A 19,924-nucleotide genomic window follows, 5' to 3' on the forward strand; every position below is an offset into this window, starting at 1 on the left:
CAAAGTTTGAGCTCAAAATAAGTTATAGGCTTTAAATATAGCAAAACCAAATTAAAATAAAAACAGAAATCACAAATCTGAAACTGTGATCCAAAAAAAAAATCCAAAATTTCTTGTTCATAAAACCACCCGGAGAACTTATAGAAATGCATTTTCCTGGTCCCACCTCCAAGTATTTTCAGTAGCTCCGGATTGTTTGCCAGGGGGGATGAGGGTGTCAGAGAATCTGTATTTTTAAAAAGTATAGTTGTGCCGTGATCATATTTAAGACCCACGGAGCCAATTAGATTAATTATGAGCCTTTACTAGCCAGCAGGCGACTGACTCTCCCCACAAGATAATCAGCCCCGAGCCTCTAGAAGGAATAGCTTAAAAAGCCCCCCCCCCCCCCCCCCCCCCCCCCCCCCCCCCCCCCCCCCCCCCCCCCCGTCCACCTAGCAAGCAAGCAAGCAGGTTTACAGAAGCAGAGGCTGGCGATTAACACATCTTTACACAGGATAACTACACCCTTAACATTAGCATATCTTTGCACAGCACAGAATATCTCCTAGAACTACACCCTGTTTAACATTAAACAATGGAAGCAAAAGTTGGCCATTTTAAAATTTTCCACCCTTAACAGTATCCTAAGGAATTCAGATACAAATGGTCTAAGCATGGTATTTTGAGAATCACCTCCCTAATTCATCAGTGTATTTGTTTCATATTGCTTTTGTAACAAATTACAACAAACCTTAGTGGTTTAAAGCAATGAAGATTTATTATCTTAAAATTCTGGAGGTCAGAAGTCCAAAATCAGACTTACTAAGGTCAAAATGAAACCAGAGGGCAACCAAGTCCGGACTTTGTGCTGTCTGAGCTGTTCAGCCAAGGTCCCACCTCCAAATATTTTCAGTAGTTTATAATCAGAGCATCAGTGATCAGAGAAGGCAGCAGGTTAACACCTTCAAAAACTGCCTTCCTTTCTCAGCGCAGCTTGGGGTATTGAAGGGAAAATCTGGGCATTATTCTGGGGCTGCGTGGTGGTTTGGGGGAGTCTGCTGTGCTTCACAGCACCTTCCCTCTGGCAACATGCTCCAGCAGCGTTAGCACCCAAGAACAAAGATGGGAGTCTCTGGAAAGAATACTAGACCATAAAGATTGTGATCAGTAAGCATAAGAGCGTTAGTTATGTTTCAGGGCAACTTTCTATGGCAGGGAACATTCCAAGCTCTGGGTCAAGCCGCAGGGGACAATCTATTGTTATCCTACAGGGTAAGGAAAAGTGAGACCAGGGCAGCTGTGAGGCTTCTACTATGGGGGTCCCAACTGGGCCTTTCTTCAAAACTTTGAGCAGGGCAAGTTCCTTCTGGAGGTTCCAAGGGCAGAAGCTGTTTCCTGCCTTTTTAGCTACCATCAGTCACCTACATTCCATTGCTCATAACCTCCTCCTCAATTCACTCTAATCTCTTTCTGATCTTTCCACGTCCCTCTTATAAGGACCTTTGTAATTACATTTAGGGCTCTCTCATATAATCCAGGATAATCTCATTTTGAGGTCCTTCACTTAATCACATCTGCAAAATCTCAGTTATCCTGAAAGGTCACATATTTATAGGTTCCAGGGATCAGGACCAGGCCATTCCAAAGGGCCACTTATTCAGCCTATCACCACAAGATAATAGAATTTTAGAACATTAACAGTCCTCTTCATCTCTTTCAATTTGTGGCTGAGGGAACTGAGCCCTGGAGAAACTACTTGCTTTAAGTTACACAACGCATTGGTTACAAAGCTGCAGTGGAGCTCAGTACCATCTTCCTCCAAGAATCCTGCCCAGTTCTGGCATGCCTTTGTGCTGTGTAGGAATCAGGCGTATGTAGGTGTCAACCACCAGTTGGAAGTAAAAAAATATAAAAAAAGAAAAGCTTTGGAGGACACTAAGAGAAAGGGATAGCTTTGTCCAGAGCTGGCTTCCAGGAAGGGATAGAAAAAATTAAGAAAGAAGAAGGGTCCCATTAAACAATCCTGGCTTATTATACTTTTTTTAGAAGGGTTAGTTAGCATTTTCCCTTAAACTCAAATGTGCTTGTCAACCAAGCAACAACAAAAAATAACTTCCATGACTTTACTTTTTTAAGTAAAGCTTTATTGAACCAAAATGCTAGCCAAAAGAAGACCTGTCTTGGAGCTTGGTGTCTAAACAACCAGCAGTATGATTAGGTAGAAAAGACAACATGTCCATCGTCCCAGAGATTTGCAGGCATTTATATACATCAAGTACGGGGAAAGAGGAAGAATGAGACAGTCTGAAAGAGACTGTTCATTAGCTATATAGGCAAAGGAGTGGGAAGTGAAGTGTGGCCAGCTCTGGGATAGGGACAGGGTCCGAATTAAATTGGCTGTGGGGAGCAGTCCAGAAACCCCACATGAAAACAAGCTGAGGCTCCTGGAGTTAGACAGTGCCTAGCTGAAATTACCTAAATAGCCACCCGGAAATGAATCCAAAGTTCCAACAGGCAGTAGAAGGAATTGTGAGCAATTTTTTGTTAGCTGGCCAGCAGCCATTAACAGACCAACAGTTCTGTCTCTTTCTCTCACTTTCTGTCTGCTGTAATTTAATTTAGAACATCTCAGGATTTTCTTATCATGCTGTATTCCATTTATTCCAACAACCATTTTCCGAACTTCTAAAGAATCTTCTGAGAATCTTTTTCTTCCTGGTTCTGTTTCCTCAGAGGATGAAGAAAAGGGAGGGGTAGAGGCTGTGTCTTTTTGTTTTCCCTTGCCTTTTGGCTTCCAGACTGGGAGGAAGGAGTCAGGACAGGCAACTGTCTCAGGTGCCACAGAGACCTCCTGTGATGATCGTTTTGGCCAAGGAGTATGACTGCCGAAAGACTCACTTGGATCAATAACATTTACAGTGCTGGGTAGCTAGACAAAGCTTAGAAGAATGTATAATTGTCTAGAGAGACTAAGAGGGAAGGATTTTTCCCTCCTATTTCTTGAAAGACTGTAACAGTTACTTTTTTAAATCTATAAACTCTTGAGTTATATGTTTATTTTGAAAGAACGATGCTCTGAGCCTTTTAAGTTGGTAAGACATTGAATTATTCATCACGTTATTTTTCTATCAAATGCTTTTGAGGTTTATTGATGTCTAAATTTCAGTGCTGGTGACAGCTCATTCTACAAAACTAATTGAAAGTATTGGCATCCCTCAATTAGACTGTGGTTAAGTCCATAAAAAAGAAAGGTCTGTTATAGAGTTGCAGTCCAAGCTCCAGGAGAACAAACTGAGAAATTTATCAGCCTCCCACTTCAAAACTCGGTGCAAGTGAAATAATGGCTCTGGAGGTTGTTTATTCCACTTCCCTGATAACCAGCCAGTTACTGTAGGCTTCATGGAGTCAGCATTGAAAGGCTAGGCATGATAGAAATCTAAAATAGGGCCAGTAGTCAAAGCTTTTGGAATATAGGTTGTGTGTCTTTAAGATTATTCTCTCTAGTAACTGCCTACATGGGGTTTGTAGCATTTTTTGCCAAGGTAATGTGTGTTTCCTTAAATGATTTAAGATATAAGAGATAATTTCCTTTTTCTTATTTAAAAAATTGTCCAGGTGGCCGAAGAACATCACTCTTTGGCCCTACAGAGGAAATGCCTGCTAACCTGGTTCCAGTGGAGTCAGGAAAGCCTGGTTAGGAAGACGGCTCAGGCTGATCAGTTTTATTCCCAAACATTGCTTAGGAGAGTCATTCAGAACTGGCTACAGGTAAGGCCACAGGGAAGGGAGCTTTTAATACATGTCTCAGCTCAATCCTGTGTAAGAAAATAGATGCAACGCAAAATATCCATAGTCATTGTTTTTTCAAGAATATAAAATAGTCCATCTAATTCATTGCTCTGAAACAAAGTGTCAGATAAATTTTTTGTTAGTAAAAAATCTTAATCATGTTTCTTTTCACACAGTGTTCATCTTTATAAACTGTACTATATCATATCATCTTTTGCTCAAGTGATTTTGCTAGAAACCTATCCCCTCAGTCTTACAACTGTTTTTACCACTCTGGTTCCATTATTATTATTTTTTAATACATTACAAAGGATATTGTCCACAGTGTTATCTATTTCTCCTTATCCCTCCAGTGTCCTTTGTTCCTTTGTGTTTTTGATTCTCTCTTTTGTACTGTTTATTTGTTCTTATTCTTTGGGACATAATTTGTCTCACTTGTGTTCTTTTCTTCATCCCCAGTATCTGACTGATCTAGAGGAAGAAGTACGAAAACTGTGTGTACATTTTCTTCAGAAAAAGATTTTCAGGGCCTGGTTTAACATGGTCAGGGAGGCCAAGATCGATTTCCAGAGCAAGCAGAAGGTTGCGGTAGAGCATAACGACAGGTGAGGTTTTGCTCTCCAAGGAAATTCACTCACTGACTTCACAATTGCTCTGCAATATGTTCTGCGCCTTGAATACATCTGAAAAGATGAAGTGGAAGCTAGGAGAGCCGGGCACATGGAGAGATACCAGGCAGGGGTGGGAATCCCAGAAGGTATATATTCTTTGTTAGTCACATAGGTTTGTGTTAAGTTCAACTTTTTTAGCATAATTGTAAAATATAACACAAATATAGCAAAGTGCTTAAATCAATCAAATTCAGCTTAATGAATTACTATAAATTGGACACCCATGTCCCCACCACTGAGGTCCAGAAGTAGGCCCCCAGAAGTCTCTACTGGCTTTTTCCCAATCACAAGCCTGGCCCTTCTTTCCTAAAAATAAACTACTCTCCTCCTCCTGATTTTTATAGTGAACATTTCCTTGTTCCCCGCTTTTTTAACTTTTACCTTCTAAGTATACAGCTTTCAAGGCAATAGTTTAGTTTTGCCTAGTTTGGAACTTTATATAAGTAGAATCATAACACTGTATGTCATATTAATATTTATGATACAGTCATCTTATTTAATCTAGTCTCCTTGGGGAATAAACTATTCCATATAAGTAAGTTTTCCTTTGTTGTGTAATCTTAAGCGTTTCGGATAGAAATGCTCTAAATTTCATTATGTGCTTCTGACAGTAAACAAATGAACTGTCCTTTTTGGTGCCTGGGTGTCTGTCATTCCTTATGAGCATAATGTTATGAACAGATGTCTCCACATTCCAGTGTGAAGATTGTTATATAGGTATAGAAGTATCACCTTCTGACAGTTTCCTTAACTAATGGAAAAATAAAAACCTATCAGTCACTCCTATCCACTTTGTTGCTTTATTTTCTTTCCTGCATTTATTGGTCTGAATTCCAATTGTGATTTCCATACCTTTTATATAATGTTTTATGCACATAAGGATGATTCTTATTTATAATTTTAATGTCCTTCAGATGGAAAGTCAACTTTTCCTCAGTATTTCACATTTTTCCTTTTTATTCTTAAAGGAGGATTCTCTGGATCACCTTTCAGACATGGAAGAAGTTCGTAAAATTTATGAAAGAGGAAAGAGTAAGAGAAGAAAGGCGAGAGCAACTCCGTAAGAAGGTAGCTGAAATTCTTCCAGACTTCCAGGTGCCGGCACCACCGTGACTTAGTTGTACGAGCAGTCAGATATTTGGCCCTTGTGTAAGAGGAGTCCTCGGTGTGCAGTGGACACAAGCCAGTGCAATGCCTAGGATGGGAATGTCCATCAGTCCACAACATCTATATGTTACTGCCACTTACTCACATATATGTATCTGCATATTCCTGACTTACGTTGTCACATAGTTCTTGGATCAAGGAATTATTTTGTGAATTTGTACTTGTTTTATTTCTCTTGGATTGCTCATCAGTGCTCTAAAGCATTTATCACAGCATGATCATCCAAAGGAAGTTTGGAGCCCCATTGTTCAAATATATCCTATATATTTTTAGTATCTATAAACTTTAAAAAGGACAAGTGTTTGCTTGCCTGAGCTTGTGGAGGAAAATGTGTCCTTACAGTTTAACATGAGTTGTTGACAAAAGTAACTTTAATAGAAATTAAAAGTAGTGAATACTCAGAAAAGGAGTCATGTTATCTAGTCCCTTAGCATCAGCAACAAGCATCCTGCCACACTGTCCTTTTTTGCCCACCACACCACTGAAAATCACCTGTCAAAATGCAGTAGCTGCAAAGAGCAACAGTGTATCCCAATTTCACAGAAATCGGGGCACCAAAGATACTTCTCTTCAGTGCACCTTGATAAGCAGGAAGAGAACTCCAAAAACTAATGATTCTATCAAAGGCAGTCCAGCAATTTGTTAAAATGTCTATTTATGCTCCCAGCTGCAACTTCTAAATAATACTTGATCTGGCTTCTAGTCCTCAGCTCAGATTGATTTATATCTATCAAGATATTTATCTTGAATTCAAAAAGTTTTAATCTTTAAGGTGCTAAAGACTATAAAGACGAAATACTCCCTTCTGTGAACTGAATTACCTGCTAGAAAAAATTTTTTCATTACAAAGCACATGATTACAGCAAATTCAAGTAGCAGATAAATGCACAGAGTAAAATGAGAAAGTCTCTTGCAGCCAACCGTGAGGTAACCACTATTACTTAGTAAGTTAAAAATCTGAGTTGGCAAAGTAAAATTTTGTGTTTAATGAATTGTTACCATCTCTTACTTCCTAGAAGGGGTGTCCAGCTACATCACCTGCAAAATGACCTTTGTCCTTTTTCTATAGAAGATATGTGATAATACACTCAGAAACACACAACACCCTAAATTGAACTTTATTTTTTTCAACAATATCCCTGTCCCCACACCTTTTATTTTAACTTGATTATACAGTTATCAACTAAAAACTCTTACCACTCATGGCCACTCAAGAAAATGGGACTAAAAGTAACTCATATTTAATCTTTTCATCTAAATCACTGTCTGCTTATACTTAACTATAGTACATTTATAGAATATTGGCTGATATTAGCACCCAGAAATAAAATACTAATTTTACTTTAATACCAAGCCTGTAGATAGGGTAAGTCCCTTAAGTAAGCATGCCAGAGCCCTAAATAAACCCATAAAGCTTGTTTTCTCTTTTGAGCTTTATTTTTATTTTGCCTCAAGCATCATTTAGAAATTGAATCTTTAGCAGGCCATATTATAATTGGGCCAACAATAACTTTTTACCCACCTATAGAACCTTCTTAAAGACATATAGGAAAATAAAGTAAATGACCTATGTTTCTTGCTGGGCTGTCTTAAAGATATGATTTGAAATGTTACTGCTAACAAAATGCCCAATGAGCTGTATCCCTGGCCTACAAAAATGGAAAAGAAACCATGAGGAAAATGATAGGGCTACAGACAGTTTTAGGTCCACAGGCTGGGGATATCCATGTAGCCAGAAAAACAGCCTATCTATAATGCAGACTTTTCTTCAAACAAGAGTTCAGGAGACACACTAAGAAACACCAATAGTTTCTGTAAAGAAAGCACTTTATTTTCCATTTAAACGACTTGGTCACAGTACATTATTTTACATAAATGGCAGTAATTTTCTAAATCGCCATTTTAAAGGCCTTGTGTCTGAGTCTGAGGTGATAAGAAAATATGAATACAAGTATAAAAACAGTGCAAAATGTTTAGCCCACAGTTTCCAGAGCTGGCTTCGAAAATCCCTTTTAATGTTGCTGGGCCAGTTACATTAAATATTAAGTTTAATATTAAATAAATACTCCTGGGTTCCTTTAGTCCAACATCTGACCCAGAAACATAATTAAATGAAAAGGCTTAAAAGCCCCAACAATTCAAACCATCAAATTACCCAGACCATAGGGTCTCAACTAGTTGAGCTTGCAAGTTCTATAACATGGGATATTGTCAGTGACACCATCAGAAGAAATACAGGATTTTAGTTTCATCAATAACTAGAATAGGCTAGATTTAGTTTTAAAGCTTTGCTTTTAAAGTGTGAATTTTCTAGAAGTGAAAGGTGCCATCTGGAAGGCAAGAGTAGTAATAAGTTACAAGCCCAAATTACAAATAGCCACAACCTCTAGAAATTTGTCTTCATTAACCACTCAGTCTCTTTGGCCTGCTGCTGCTGATACTACAGCAAAACAGTACCAACTGAAGTAAGGATAATTGTCCATTAGCAACAGAATTAAATTTAGCTGATTTTACAAAAGTTTATACTAATCACAGCAAACAGCTACAAGAACATACTGAATTTGATTCAGCATTAAATTAAGCACAGCTTTCATTCTCCCCGTGCATCACCTTTGCAACAACATTTAATAAAAATGCTATTGTCAAGCTGCTGCTAAGAAAACCAGATTCTAAGCAGGCGCCTCAAGCAAGTCTCCATCATCAATTGCTTATTTGAGGGAATTCTTTTTTTTCTTTTAATTAATTTTTTTATGGTGACATTGATTGATGAAATCCAATAAGTTTTAGCTGTACCCTTTAACAGTAAGGAATTCTCCTTAAAATGCTGGGTACCATAATATGGCTAACATGAAGTTAAGTCATATAAAACTACTTACCTAGTTTAAAGAGACTCTTAAACCTGACAAAAACTATTAATTTTTAAACATCCTCATTAAAACTGTGCTTCTAGTGATCATATTTTTGCTTATATTACTTGAGTTTCATAATAAAAATCTAATGTCCTACCCAGTGGAAATATATCTATTAAGTAGATAGTCAGTATTACAGAGAACCTTACTGGCATTGTGTTTTCTGGCAGTGGAGGATCCTAGTTTAGAAAATTTTCTCTTGCAAAAAATATTTGAAGTACCAAGGACTATTGCATAAGAGAAAGTCTGTAGCAGTCTCTGTGCTTGGCAGATGGTACGATGGAAGACAACGATTACTTCATTCACCAAAGGAAAACACTACTTAGATAGCAAAGATTTACAGTATCCTACACACAGAGATGACACAGAGATGGCTAAGGTGAGACAAGCAGCACAGTGTCCCTAAACACACTTAAGGCTCAATTTCAGCAGCATCAGAAAAACCTACCAAAGAGGCATTGTTGACAGTCATTTCATTTCAGGTGGGCCCTTCCATAACCACAAGGTACTCTTTGGGAATCGTAAAAAACATTTAAACACTGAAGGATTTTCTCCTTTTGTGCAATCCTGATCCTTAACTCTTTCTCTCTTTAATCTTTCAAATGGACCCATTTCTCCTCCCCAGTTATAGTACACAGGAGCATGACAGTAATGCTAATTAGAATACAGCAGATCGTTTACTATGCTCCACAGCTAGTATGTTTACTAACAGAAGCTGAGGCTGTGGGGGTAGAGAAGGAGACCCACTTGCCTGAAATGACGCTGGCGGGGAGGAGGCTGGCTGACAGCTCTGCAGGTCAGTACCCTGTGGCCACCACCACGTTTCTCTGGGCCTAATGTTCTCACGGAAGCTTTTTCCTTTAAAATGACAAAATCCTCCCAGTAGTTCCCCATCACAAAAGGCTTATAAGTCTAGGAGTCTAGGCCAAGGCTGTTCCAGAACCTAAAGAGCACTCACAGAGAGACCCTTGTTTTCTCTCCTTTTGATGCAAGTACTTTCATAGGCTTTTACCCTCCAACAAAACCACTGAGCTTGTCAAAGGTTTGAGCTTTCTTCTGCAAAATGCTGATCACAAAGTTCTCAAGGAACTTAAAACAAGCATCTTACTTCCAATAATCCAAAATAATATACAAGGAGACCTTATCCGAGTGAGGGACTGAGTTGCCCCATCCAGGTAACACTATTAAGGGTGGGTGGTTATAAAGATGTTGATCATTCCTAATTCTCTTTAGGGCACAACTCATCTTTATTACATTATGGTTTGACTTTTTAAAGATTTGGCAAGAGGCTAAAATTACTGACTATTCTAACATTTCTGTGAATATTATCAATTGCTAGACAATCAGAGTTGGCGATACAGGTGGCATTCAAGATTTCTGGCCATATGTGCTGTCCTTGACATTATAACTGTCTCTCGTATCTCAAACCTATACAGAAAGGAACTAGTTATATCAGATCTAATGTTAATTCCAAATGAACACTTGACTCTGGGCCAGGGAGAGTGCATCACTGTAGAAATCACAGCGCCTCACACCCCCAGACTTGCTCTTTGGCTCATCACAAGGGAATATGGAGCCTATCACTTGTTAAACAAACCATCTCTGGGGAAAGCAACGAGAAGCTGTCTTAAGGACAGCCTCAATTAATGGAAGGACTAAGGATGGTGCTAGCTGCAGAGGACAGAGCTGCAGGAAGTAGCACTATTTCGTCTCAACATTTACAAACCTCTTGTTACAGCAGCATGCAGAGAAAGACTGAAAAAACCTGGCAATATTTTCCCTATATTAAGCTACAAGCCAAGGCAAATTTAAGGATTCGTGAATTGTTGTTGGGACATACAAGTACAAAACCAAATATTTCAAGAGTGTTTACCCCATCCAAAATTGCCTCATCTTAAACCCATAGCAGCATAGACCCATTCTATATGAATATTTAATCCTTTATACATTTTCAGTTTTGAGATATGATTAAAGAAACAACTTGATATTTTTGGAAAAGCTAAGGAAGAACAGTAATCCATTAGTTAGTGGAAACCACCTATACCCTGTTTTTTCTCTCTCAGTGAGATACTTTTATCTAGGGAAAGGTGAATGAGAAGTAATATACAAGTTAAGTGGGAAGATGTCAATCAGCTCCTCAAAGAGTCCATGCCAGGATAACGTGAATGCCAGAAAATGGATTATTACAACTTAATGCTCTAACTGACAGCGTTTCCATTACTTACATGAACAAAAAAAATCAAGCCCTTGATATTAACCAGCCACCATCCCCAGGAAAGAGAATAAAGTGTTCCCTGTAGGAGTGTCTGTCCTCCTCTTCCAGCCATCGTCACAGTGTGGCTAGCACCTTACCAGGTGAGACATGGAAAGAGGAAAAAACATTAATGCCTACTGGAGTTATTTAGAGTAAATATAAACAATAAATGCCTAAGAAATAAGATAAATATAAGAACTCATCACCTATACCCATGACCACTGTACATTATACCAGAGATCATTATAATTGGTATCAACTGTCCTTTCAAGATCCAATGAAAATGCAAATCCATCCATCTGCAGATCTACTCCGTTTGAGTAGTTAATAAGAGAAATTCCTGCAACTGTACAACATGATATTTGGGGATCTTTTTTTCACTCTGAAATGTTGAAAACAGATTAATAATATGGGCTTCAATATTCTGACCTACCAATATTTTTCTCAGTCTTGAGATTTTCCTAATAATACTTCATACATCTCTAGTGCTTTAAGTGTTTTTCAGGACTTTTCACATACCTCCTCTGTCATGTGACCCTCATAACAGCATTGTGAGGTAGCCAGGACAGGCATCAGTACCCCACTTTACAGAGGAACCTGAGACTTGGAAAAGTGACTCAACTAAGGGTCACATGGCTATTAGGAATTAAAAGAGGGACTAGAAACTATTCTAATCCAAAACTCTTTCTCCCATACTAATGGATGGGAATTGCTTCTATTAATTTGTGCGTTAGCAATCCACATCTTTTTCAGCGTCTGGCGATTTAGTTAACAAGGTGACTGGAAAGGAATGGCTCTACTTTTGCTGCTTCAATATAAACATCTCTTAAGCTGTGAAGTCAGAAAAATTAATTTCTTCCCAGTCCAGTCTCTAAACCTGAGCATGGCCCTATGGCGCCTTTAAGAAACCAGGGATAAAAACGAGCATCCTGCATGGACACTGAAGTGTACTATGGAAGGGAGCAGAGGGAAGAGCCATCCCTCACGCTGTACAGAAGGCACTTCAGACAATGTCCTCAGCAGGGTGGTGGAATGGGTGAGTGCCCAGGGTGGAGAACTGGTGCCAGTTCCGCAGGAAGCCCCTATTGTACTGGCCTGTGTCCACGATGAGCCCACAGAGGAGCCGGCGCCCCGTCTTCTGTCGAAGGGCCTGCTGAACTTCCCTCTCAGTCACGTTGTAACTGATGTTTATCAGCTGGATCAGGAAGATGTAGGCCATGCCTGCTGTGATGATCACAGAGTACCACACACAGGTGAAGCACAGAGCCGAGCTGGGAGGGAAGAAGGGGCTGGTCAGGGCTGCCGATTTTTTCACATTCAGAAAGCTGTCACTGCTGTGACATTTTTACACATGTAGTACTTTGGCATCTTCCCCAATTATTCCACTGGAAGATACCTTTCTATCCTCAAAACACCAATAAGCTGCTTATGGCTATTAACTAACATGTTTTATTTCATAGTTATTGGTGCCTCTTTTCCTAGTATGTTTTCCTAATATAGCAAGGACTATTTTTTTGCATTTTGTATTCCCCACACAACCAACACACTGCCTGACAATGGCATTCAAAATCTGTTTGTTAAATGAATGAATAATTCCTAACCTTCTTCCTAACCCAGGTGAAAACAAAGGCACCACAAGGCTGCTACAGACACTTCAAGGAAGCTGTGGGCGGGACCCCAGGAACGGTGCTAAAATATTGATTTCCATTATTTTTCAGTCCTGTGATGAACACAGATAAGGAGACAACTCCCAAAACTAGAAGCCCTTTACTTGTAAGATGTTAAGAGGCACCATTACATTTCATATTCAACTTCTTAAAGCTAAACAGAATCACACAGGACAAGAAAGGTCCTTTCAGCTTGTTAATAAGATTGTTTGAGGGGAGGCTACCAATTAATGATTACTTTTCATTCAAAGATTTGCAGTGAGTTAGGTGGAAATAAATTTATTCAGAATCTTCATTTCCTAAGCCAAAAGGGACCTCAGAGATGATTAAATCACCACAAACATGAGGAAAGCCGAGGCCTGGCTAGGAAGCATGAATCACCTGTACAGAGCAGCAAGAACCAATGGCAGGACTATGTTCCTCATTTCATTTAAGTGACCCACATGAAGTCTACAAAACTCATGCTTTGTAATATGCCCTGCTTTCGGACATTTACAACCTACTAAGAATAGTAATTACAGAAGAATTTCAGTGTTACTGAAGAATTTTATAACCTACTAAGACTTTCAACAGAGAGAAAAAAGGAACTTAGCCTAAGGAGTAGAACCAGTCTATTGCAAGAATACCCATAAATGTCTACATCTACAATGGCAATGGGGAGATCTATCCACAGACTAATATAAAGAAACACCTGCACAGTGGCACTATAAAGCAGAGATTGTTCTGAAAATAAAGAGTGAAAAGAAAGAATAGGACCATGGAGGCAGAGCTGTCCCAGCTCAGACAGGACCTCAGACAGCACAGAGTACCCACATCAGAAGAAATGGTGGAGGGAATGGAACAGAACACGGGAGCCTGTGGCTTTCAGGGGAGGCGGCTGCTCGGGCCAAAACTGAAAAATCCCAGCTTCTGCCAAGGCATGGAGATCTTCAAAATATAGAAACGTGCACACACTAACAAAGCCAAAGGAAATTTTGACCTAGATACCACAGTAATCATGAGTGGTGATTTTTTTTTTAAAAAGTAGAACAGAAAAAATCAATAGAGATTAAACAGAAAAAGAAAGGTTATACTGTAAGCACTTCACAAAAGGGTCAGAAGCAGTAAATTAAGATTGGGCTAAAAAGCTCCTAAAACGAGCAATAAAGTAAGGAGTTACCTGCTATTTATGACAAAAATGAACCACATACACACCCTGGGACTGCTAGTTTATTTGGTTTAGTTTCAATGTCACTTGCTTGGGCATGTGAGTGGTCATCTGATCATGGAAGTCTCTCATTAAGCCTAGCCCTACTTTATAGTACTAGTTCCTCACTTTTAAGGGTCAGTGATCCTTCGGACATTACTCTAGAAAAATGCACCTATCCATTGCACAATTTTGTTGGCAATTTCAGGGATACCCAGCAGCCCCATAGGCTGTCCTATTTTGGCTGAGAACTCCTAACCCAGCAGCAAATCACAGCCCCTTTCATCAATAGCTACATCCCTTTCCTCCTCCATGGGCCTCTGTGCTGTGGTATCCACATCTCACCTGTAATTTGCATAAACTCCGGGACAATAGAAGAGAGCTGTGAAGACACTTCTATCTCTACAAATGGTGTCCAAGGTCAGCGTGATCCCGTACACCGAGGTGAGCAAGAAGATCGAAAGGGCAAGTATAAATGCTTGATGATTTGATTCTCCGACACAGCTATTTATCCTCAAAACAGCATAGGAAGGAAAAAAGCAAACACATTTTAAAAGAAGTTCTCTATATAACTCACATAATAAAGCTTTTGAAACAGGAATAGTGTGAATTTCAGTTATTAAAAAGTATGTTCTCTTTATTTTTCAGTTTTAGGGAATTAAAAACTTGTCTGCTGAGAGATGTAGTCTTTTATTTTCTGGTCTTTGCAAAATGAAATCATATCATTAGTTTAAGGGTAAAACTACGTAAAAAGCAGAACTGAGCTGATAAGTCTTTCTAAATGTTAATAAGTCTATCCCCCAACTATAAAGAGAGTTAACATTGTAATCACCACGATAAGAAAAGGGTGATATCAGTTATGAAAACTTAAAGTGCTAAATCAGAAGTATTACACAGTATGGGAAAATGTTAAATTTATATTAATAACAATATCCCAAAAGGTTAGAAACATGGAGAACACTTCGATGCTATGCAAACTACATGTCAGATAAAAAGAGTTTGTGTCACAGCCATTTGTAGGGCAGGATGTACAGGGCCATGGGGACGCCCCACTGGGCAGAGATCTTTTGGGTGAGGCTGTCAGACCTTCTGCAAACCAGCACTTGTAAATGGGCCCCACACACACACACACACACACACACACACACACACACACACACAAATTAAAGACAGAAACACAGAAGTGGAATATCTAAAAATGAAAATTACTGTTTACTCCCAAAGGCAAAGCCCCAGAAAAGAGCTGTCCCTGTACCTGAGCCCCACACTTGAGATTCACCCCGATGTCCTCCCATCCTTTCTGCGCCCGACCCTCTCCAACATCCCCTTCTGAGGGGATGTATGCTAAATAACCAGAATCCTAGCCATAAAAAGCATAATTAATTGACCATGACTGCCTTAAGGCAAAAAGCTGCGAACATGCTCCTTACAGCAGTCACATCTTGAATTAATTACATCCCCTTTAGTTTGAGATTTACTCAGTAAAGCCGCAATGTTGTCTTTAACAGTTGCACTTTATATCTCATGGGCCTTACCTGTCCTCATTTGTCACTGGTCAGCATATTGGTGCCAAAAAAGCACGTCTCTCTGCCAATAACTAACAGGAAGTTATCTGGTAAGGCCTCAACCATATAGACTAGAAATTATTGGTAGTATTGAAATGATTAAGTTTGTATGGTGAAAGGACAGAAGAATTACCTACAAATACGGAAACACTTTCTTGAAGTCTGTTCAAAATGAATAGCACAAGAAAACAGACCTATACTGATTCTGACAAATTTTTTTAAAAAAAATCAACTGCAAATGCTTCCCTTTTAGAAAAGACAAATGAAGGGCAGCTTAATAGAGAACAGCAAAAACAAAAACAAACAATAAAAAAAAAACACCTTCAGGAAATGACTGTGGAAGAACTAAATTCGTGAAACTCAACAAACTGATGACTAAGTGGGAACATCCTAACAGCCCACAAATATCTACAAGGTGCAAGGCGGGGAAGGAGAGAAATTTTATGATACAAAGGAAGCTCAAACACGGCTAGAGTCTCACGTGAATTTACACTTTGCAAGCCTCCAAATTCTTCCCACATACCAGACACAATGATGATCCATTCTTCTCACACAGATGCCACATATCCGGCAATGCCATGCTCGGGCTGGTCGCACCAGCTGGCACTTGGCACACCAATCCTCTTTCACCTTGGTGGGGCTTCCAGCCAACACCCTGGAAGAGCCCTTCAGATCATCCTTCAGCGTGCGGTTGTTGAGACTGCCCGACGTATCTGTGCCGAGGAACCCTTTGGATTTCTCCTGCCCTTTTCTGTTCAGGCACTCAATTTGGCTGCTGCCTAGAGATCTGTCATTGCTTGCTGGATTTCTGAGGTAGCCTGGATTCTTCTTGGCTCTGTACAAGGCTAAGAGGATCAGAAATAACCCGCAGGTAAGAAGGGCCAGCTGAGTGGGCCCCACATGCCCTTTGGGAACCACTTCCTGCAGGAACACATAGTACATGTAGCCCAGAGAGAACAGCCCGAGGCTCAGGAAGAACAGAGTCTGCTCTTTCCTTCTGTGAGTGAGGTAGTAGTACCACAGAGCCAGCACAGGAAGGGAAGTCAAAACCACCACCCCCAGGAGGAAATGCCAGGAAGCCACGCGGAGGAAGATGGGCAGGAGGATGAGAGGAGGAACGATGCTAATGTTAACTTTTTTGGCTCCTCTAAGCCAAGGAATTCGGAGGCGATCAGAGATTGTATCCATGATTCTTTCACAAGTCTCCGGCTGCACGGATTTACACGTAATCCACCTATTCAGAAAGCACAAAGAGAAAATGCTTCATATGGGTTTGCTGAATTAGAAACCACTGGACACTGTATATCAGACAGTAGGCTAAATGATAAAAGAGACCAAAGGCCAAGTATTCTACTTCCTACCAAACAGGAGCTTTTAGTACTGATTCCATACAAGTACTGTTTAGACTTGGTGGGTGTACAGACATAAAAGTCTCAAAAAAACTCAACATCTAGTCATGAAGACAAGATGACATGTAAACTTAAGAAATATCAAATGTGACAAAGCAGCAAAATCACCCGATGAACTACTATGGTCAGACATAACCAGGAGTCCTGAGAGGAACGTGCACTGTTTCCAGGTGGAGTCATCGGAGGGGTCTCTATTGAAAGGTGGATCTGTGTTTGACCTTGACAGCTTGCTTGCATTTGTGCACTGGTTCGGGTGGAGAGGAAGGGAGAGAGGCATTCCAGTGGACAGACATGTGTATGGCACAAAATCTGTACTGGGCCCAGGGAGTAAACCCATTAAGTAGGGTAGCAGTCTGCATAGGGAAGAATGGAAAGCAAACCTTGGTATTCTTGACGTTTTTTGTGCACTTAGGCTAGTATGGAAAGGAACAGTTTAAGGAAGAATAACACTGATTTTAGACAATTAAAAATGTAGGGCTGGAACTTGAAAGTGGGAGATTACTATATGAGAGTCATACAGAGCAGTGAGAGTAGACGTGCTGGGAGCCTATCTCCAGAGTAGAGTAAGAAGAGAGCAGTGGAGAGAACTCACCACAGCTCAGGTCTCAAGGGCTGGGGCAAGGGCGGGGGGAGGGAGGAGAGTTAGGAGGTTAATGGAAGAGCTGCGGTCTTGAGTGAAGGAGATTATGGAAGCAGCATCATTTCTCCACTCATTAGCACAAAGTGCTCCATTTTCTCAGTATGGATTTTAGACTAAATCTAAAGAACCTATATTTGGAGACACCTGTCAAAAAGACCACAGACACTGTCAAGAAATAATTACAAAGAAGTTATAGGATATTCAGGTGTCAAGGTTGGTACTAGACCACAGTGGTCCCCAAGATTGCTTTTCATGACTAAATTAACACACCAAGCTCTAAGTCAGCAATTTGCCATATCAATGACTTTTTTAAGCAAAAGTAATTGTTAATGGAAAAAGCAAGTTTTCAACATCCTTATTCTTCTTACATTATGCTTTCCACATGGCAACAATTTTTAAATATATAATTACTTAGAAAATGGATAAAAACCAGGTTATTACTGTTCAACACAAAATGATTCAGTGGTATTTAAAATTTTCTTTTTGGATAGTAATCGCCATCACTTGGGATAATAGTGAAAATAAAAAACAAATACAATAGCACTGAACAAGACGGTGTTACTGCTCTTGTTGAAAACAACTAGTGAAGGGTAGAAATGTGCCTTCTGGCTGAATTTCCTCCCCGGAAACAACAGAAAAAAAAAATCTTTTCATTATCAAGGTCCATCTGTGGCCAGGTGCAGTACAGTCCCAAGCAGTCTCTAAATACTGAGACCCCTGAGAACGTGAGAAATTTCTGAAACTAATACATTCCTTTTAAACTTACAGATTCTGCTGGCCTGCATTTTATTTTATTATACATTTAACTTGCCTATTATCCCTTTATCTGCCTGTTCTTCTCCATCACCTTCTTCCTTTCAATGAAAAATAATGTCCTAGTAAACCAGGCGTAAGTTGTGCACGACTGAGTAACTCATCTTTATAAAATCCTCACCCTTGACACAGAAGACAATTCTCAATTTTAGAGCCTTGGAAACAGAATCAAGAGCAAATCTGTGTTCTGGACAGCTAAGCTGAACGTATGTATACACGGTAGTTCTCAAAAGTGCCAGTAGAGTCTGCATCAAGAAATACTCTGTTCTTACCTATCACACCCTTCATCCAGATCTTGGCAATCACACAAACAAGCAGCCACGTGGTTTTTTTCCCCATTTCGATCAATGTACTCGCAGCAGCACAGGGGCTCCAATTCTGGTTCTTCTGCTTTGCTTTTCTTCACTGGCTTCATACTGCCCTTCTGTGTCATGATTCACACCTGTCACCATGAGGTGTAAGAAGCCCTCGGAGGGTAACGGTGGAAAGAACACAACTCACATCTTGTAAACACATTCACGCCTCTCTCTGATTAACTGCCAATGCCTGAAAAATTAAAAATGAGAAGAGAGTTGGGGGGGAGGGGCGCGGTGGCAATTTCCACCAGGCTTTTCTGGCTCGGCACGGCCTGACATGGAGCTCTAGGGGTTTCAAAGCCGCCTTCACCACCCCTTCCCAACCAGGGCAAGCTCCGTCTGGACACTAGCTGTTACCATAGCGACAGCCAACCACGCCGCCGGGGACTGCCGGGACGCGGGTGGCCGCGCGCACCTGCAGGTGCGGGCTAGGGAAGGCCGAGTGGTCCCCACCCGCACCTGGGCGCGGGGGGTAAGTCACCCTCGAGGCTGCAGACAGAGAGGTGGGGGGCTTTCCGCTGGGGCCGCCGCACGCTCCCGCCTGCAGGGGCCGGAGACCCGGCTCCGGCGAGGCCCACGGGGCCGGGACAGCGCTCGGAGTCGCCGTCCAGCTCCGCTGCTCCAGCCACGCACAGGGCGCCCCTCTCCCGCCCCCGCCAACCGTAAGGACGTGAGCGAGACGCGAGCGCCGCCACGCCCAAAGAATGACCTTGGAAGGGAAGTTACCTGCGCGCGGGGGCCGAGGTGCGGCAGCAGCCAAGCAAGCTGAAGCGGAGGGGAGAAAGGTCGGCTCCTCCGGGGGCGCGGAAGTGTCCCGGCTCCCGGCGCTCCCGGCCTGATGGCTGGAGTCCGCGGACCCGGCTCCGCTCTGCCGCGCCCTCGCGCCGCCGCCCACCTGTGACTACGGCCCGCCGCGGTCCGAGGTGCGCCCGCCGCGCCGTGCTGTCCCCGCCGCACCCCGGGGACCCGCTCCGCGCTGCAAGCTCGCGCGCGCTTCCGGGTGCCCCGCCCCCGGCGCCGGGGATCCCGCCCGACCGCACGTGCGCCGCCCGCCGCCCTGCGGGGCCCGCGGGCGAGGCCCCTCCCCGGCCGGCGGCCCTGGCGCCCGGAGCGCGGGAGGAGCCCGGGGCGGCGGGGCGCGGCGGCCGCTCGGACCGTGCTCGGCCCCGCGGGTGCCTGGGGACGGCGCGTGGGCGGGGCGGCCTCCAGAGCCCTCGGGCCGGGGCAGGGGTTGAGGCTAAAAGGCAGGCGACCCGAAAGAGGAACTCAGAGGATTTCTAAAGTACGCGAGCCCCGTGGGGCAGTCGGCCCGCAACAGACGCCTGCAACAGGCGTTGGAGAAAAGCACCACCGCCAAGTATCACCGAGGTACCGCCCCCCAGATTTGCTACCCTTCCCTTAAAGGCCCATTACTGTTCTGATCTGGTAATTATCCAACTTGTTCATTTTTCATTTCTGGTGAGCAGTCTCTACATTAGATCCTCAAGCCTATCTAGTACTTTGTTCCAGCAGTCTG

The 19,924-nt window shown here is 41.9% G+C and overlaps 2 protein-coding genes across 5 annotated transcripts in view; one reads left to right on the top strand and one right to left on the bottom strand.

Moving 5' to 3' along the window:
* Window positions 1-7,027, top strand: part of CCDC191 (coiled-coil domain containing 191) — a 77,362-nt gene extending 70,335 nt beyond the window's left edge. Inside the window, exons 15-17 of the mRNA XM_016150655.2 lie at window positions 3,598-3,750; window positions 4,231-4,376; window positions 5,411-7,027. Of these exons, the coding sequence (XP_016006141.2) occupies window positions 3,598-3,750; window positions 4,231-4,376; window positions 5,411-5,555 (444 nt within the window). The 3' untranslated portion in view covers window positions 5,556-7,027. The remainder of the gene's footprint in view (window positions 1-3,597; window positions 3,751-4,230; window positions 4,377-5,410) is intronic.
* Window positions 5,538-19,377, bottom strand: ZDHHC23 (zinc finger DHHC-type palmitoyltransferase 23). 4 transcript variants are annotated; one of them, XR_001597610.2, is made up of 6 exons: window positions 19,135-19,372; window positions 18,325-18,598; window positions 15,714-16,424; window positions 13,971-14,138; window positions 10,744-12,043; window positions 5,538-5,637 (listed from the first exon to the last, which is right to left on the bottom strand). XR_001597610.2 is itself a non-coding variant. In XM_016150659.2 (5 exons), the coding sequence occupies exons 2-5, from the start codon at window positions 18,483-18,485 to the stop codon at window positions 11,776-11,778; spliced, it is 1,299 nt and encodes a 432-aa protein (XP_016006145.1). In that variant the 5' UTR covers window positions 18,486-18,598; window positions 19,135-19,377; the 3' UTR covers window positions 7,419-11,775. The 4 variants fall into 4 exon arrangements, 3 of the variants coding, with proteins under 3 accessions (XP_016006145.1, XP_016006143.1, XP_016006144.1); XM_016150659.2 differs by lacking the exon at window positions 5,538-5,637 and having other exon boundaries at window positions 7,419-12,043; window positions 13,971-14,129; window positions 19,135-19,377; XM_016150657.2 differs by lacking the exon at window positions 5,538-5,637 and having other exon boundaries at window positions 7,419-12,043.
* Between the last annotated feature and the right edge of the window lie 547 nt (window positions 19,378-19,924).

Source organism: Rousettus aegyptiacus, unplaced genomic scaffold (genome assembly GCF_014176215.1).
Source record: "Rousettus aegyptiacus isolate mRouAeg1 unplaced genomic scaffold, mRouAeg1.p scaffold_m13_p_4, whole genome shotgun sequence".
Classification (NCBI taxonomy): domain Eukaryota; kingdom Metazoa; phylum Chordata; class Mammalia; order Chiroptera; family Pteropodidae; genus Rousettus; species Rousettus aegyptiacus.

Excerpts from the sequence above, each read along its gene's own strand:
- ZDHHC23 (XM_016150657.2), bottom strand. The coding sequence starts at position 18,485 with ATGACACAGAAGGGCAGTATGAAGCCAGTGAAGAAAAGCAAAGCAGAA. Across the intron at positions 16,425-18,324 it reads CTGGATGAAGGGTGTGATAG|GTGGATTACGTGTAAATCCG; the intron begins GTAAGAACAGAG and ends CTTTCTGAATAG. Across the intron at positions 14,139-15,713 it reads ATGGATCATCATTGTGTCTG|GATAAATAGCTGTGTCGGAG; the intron begins GTATGTGGGAAG and ends TGCTGTTTTGAG.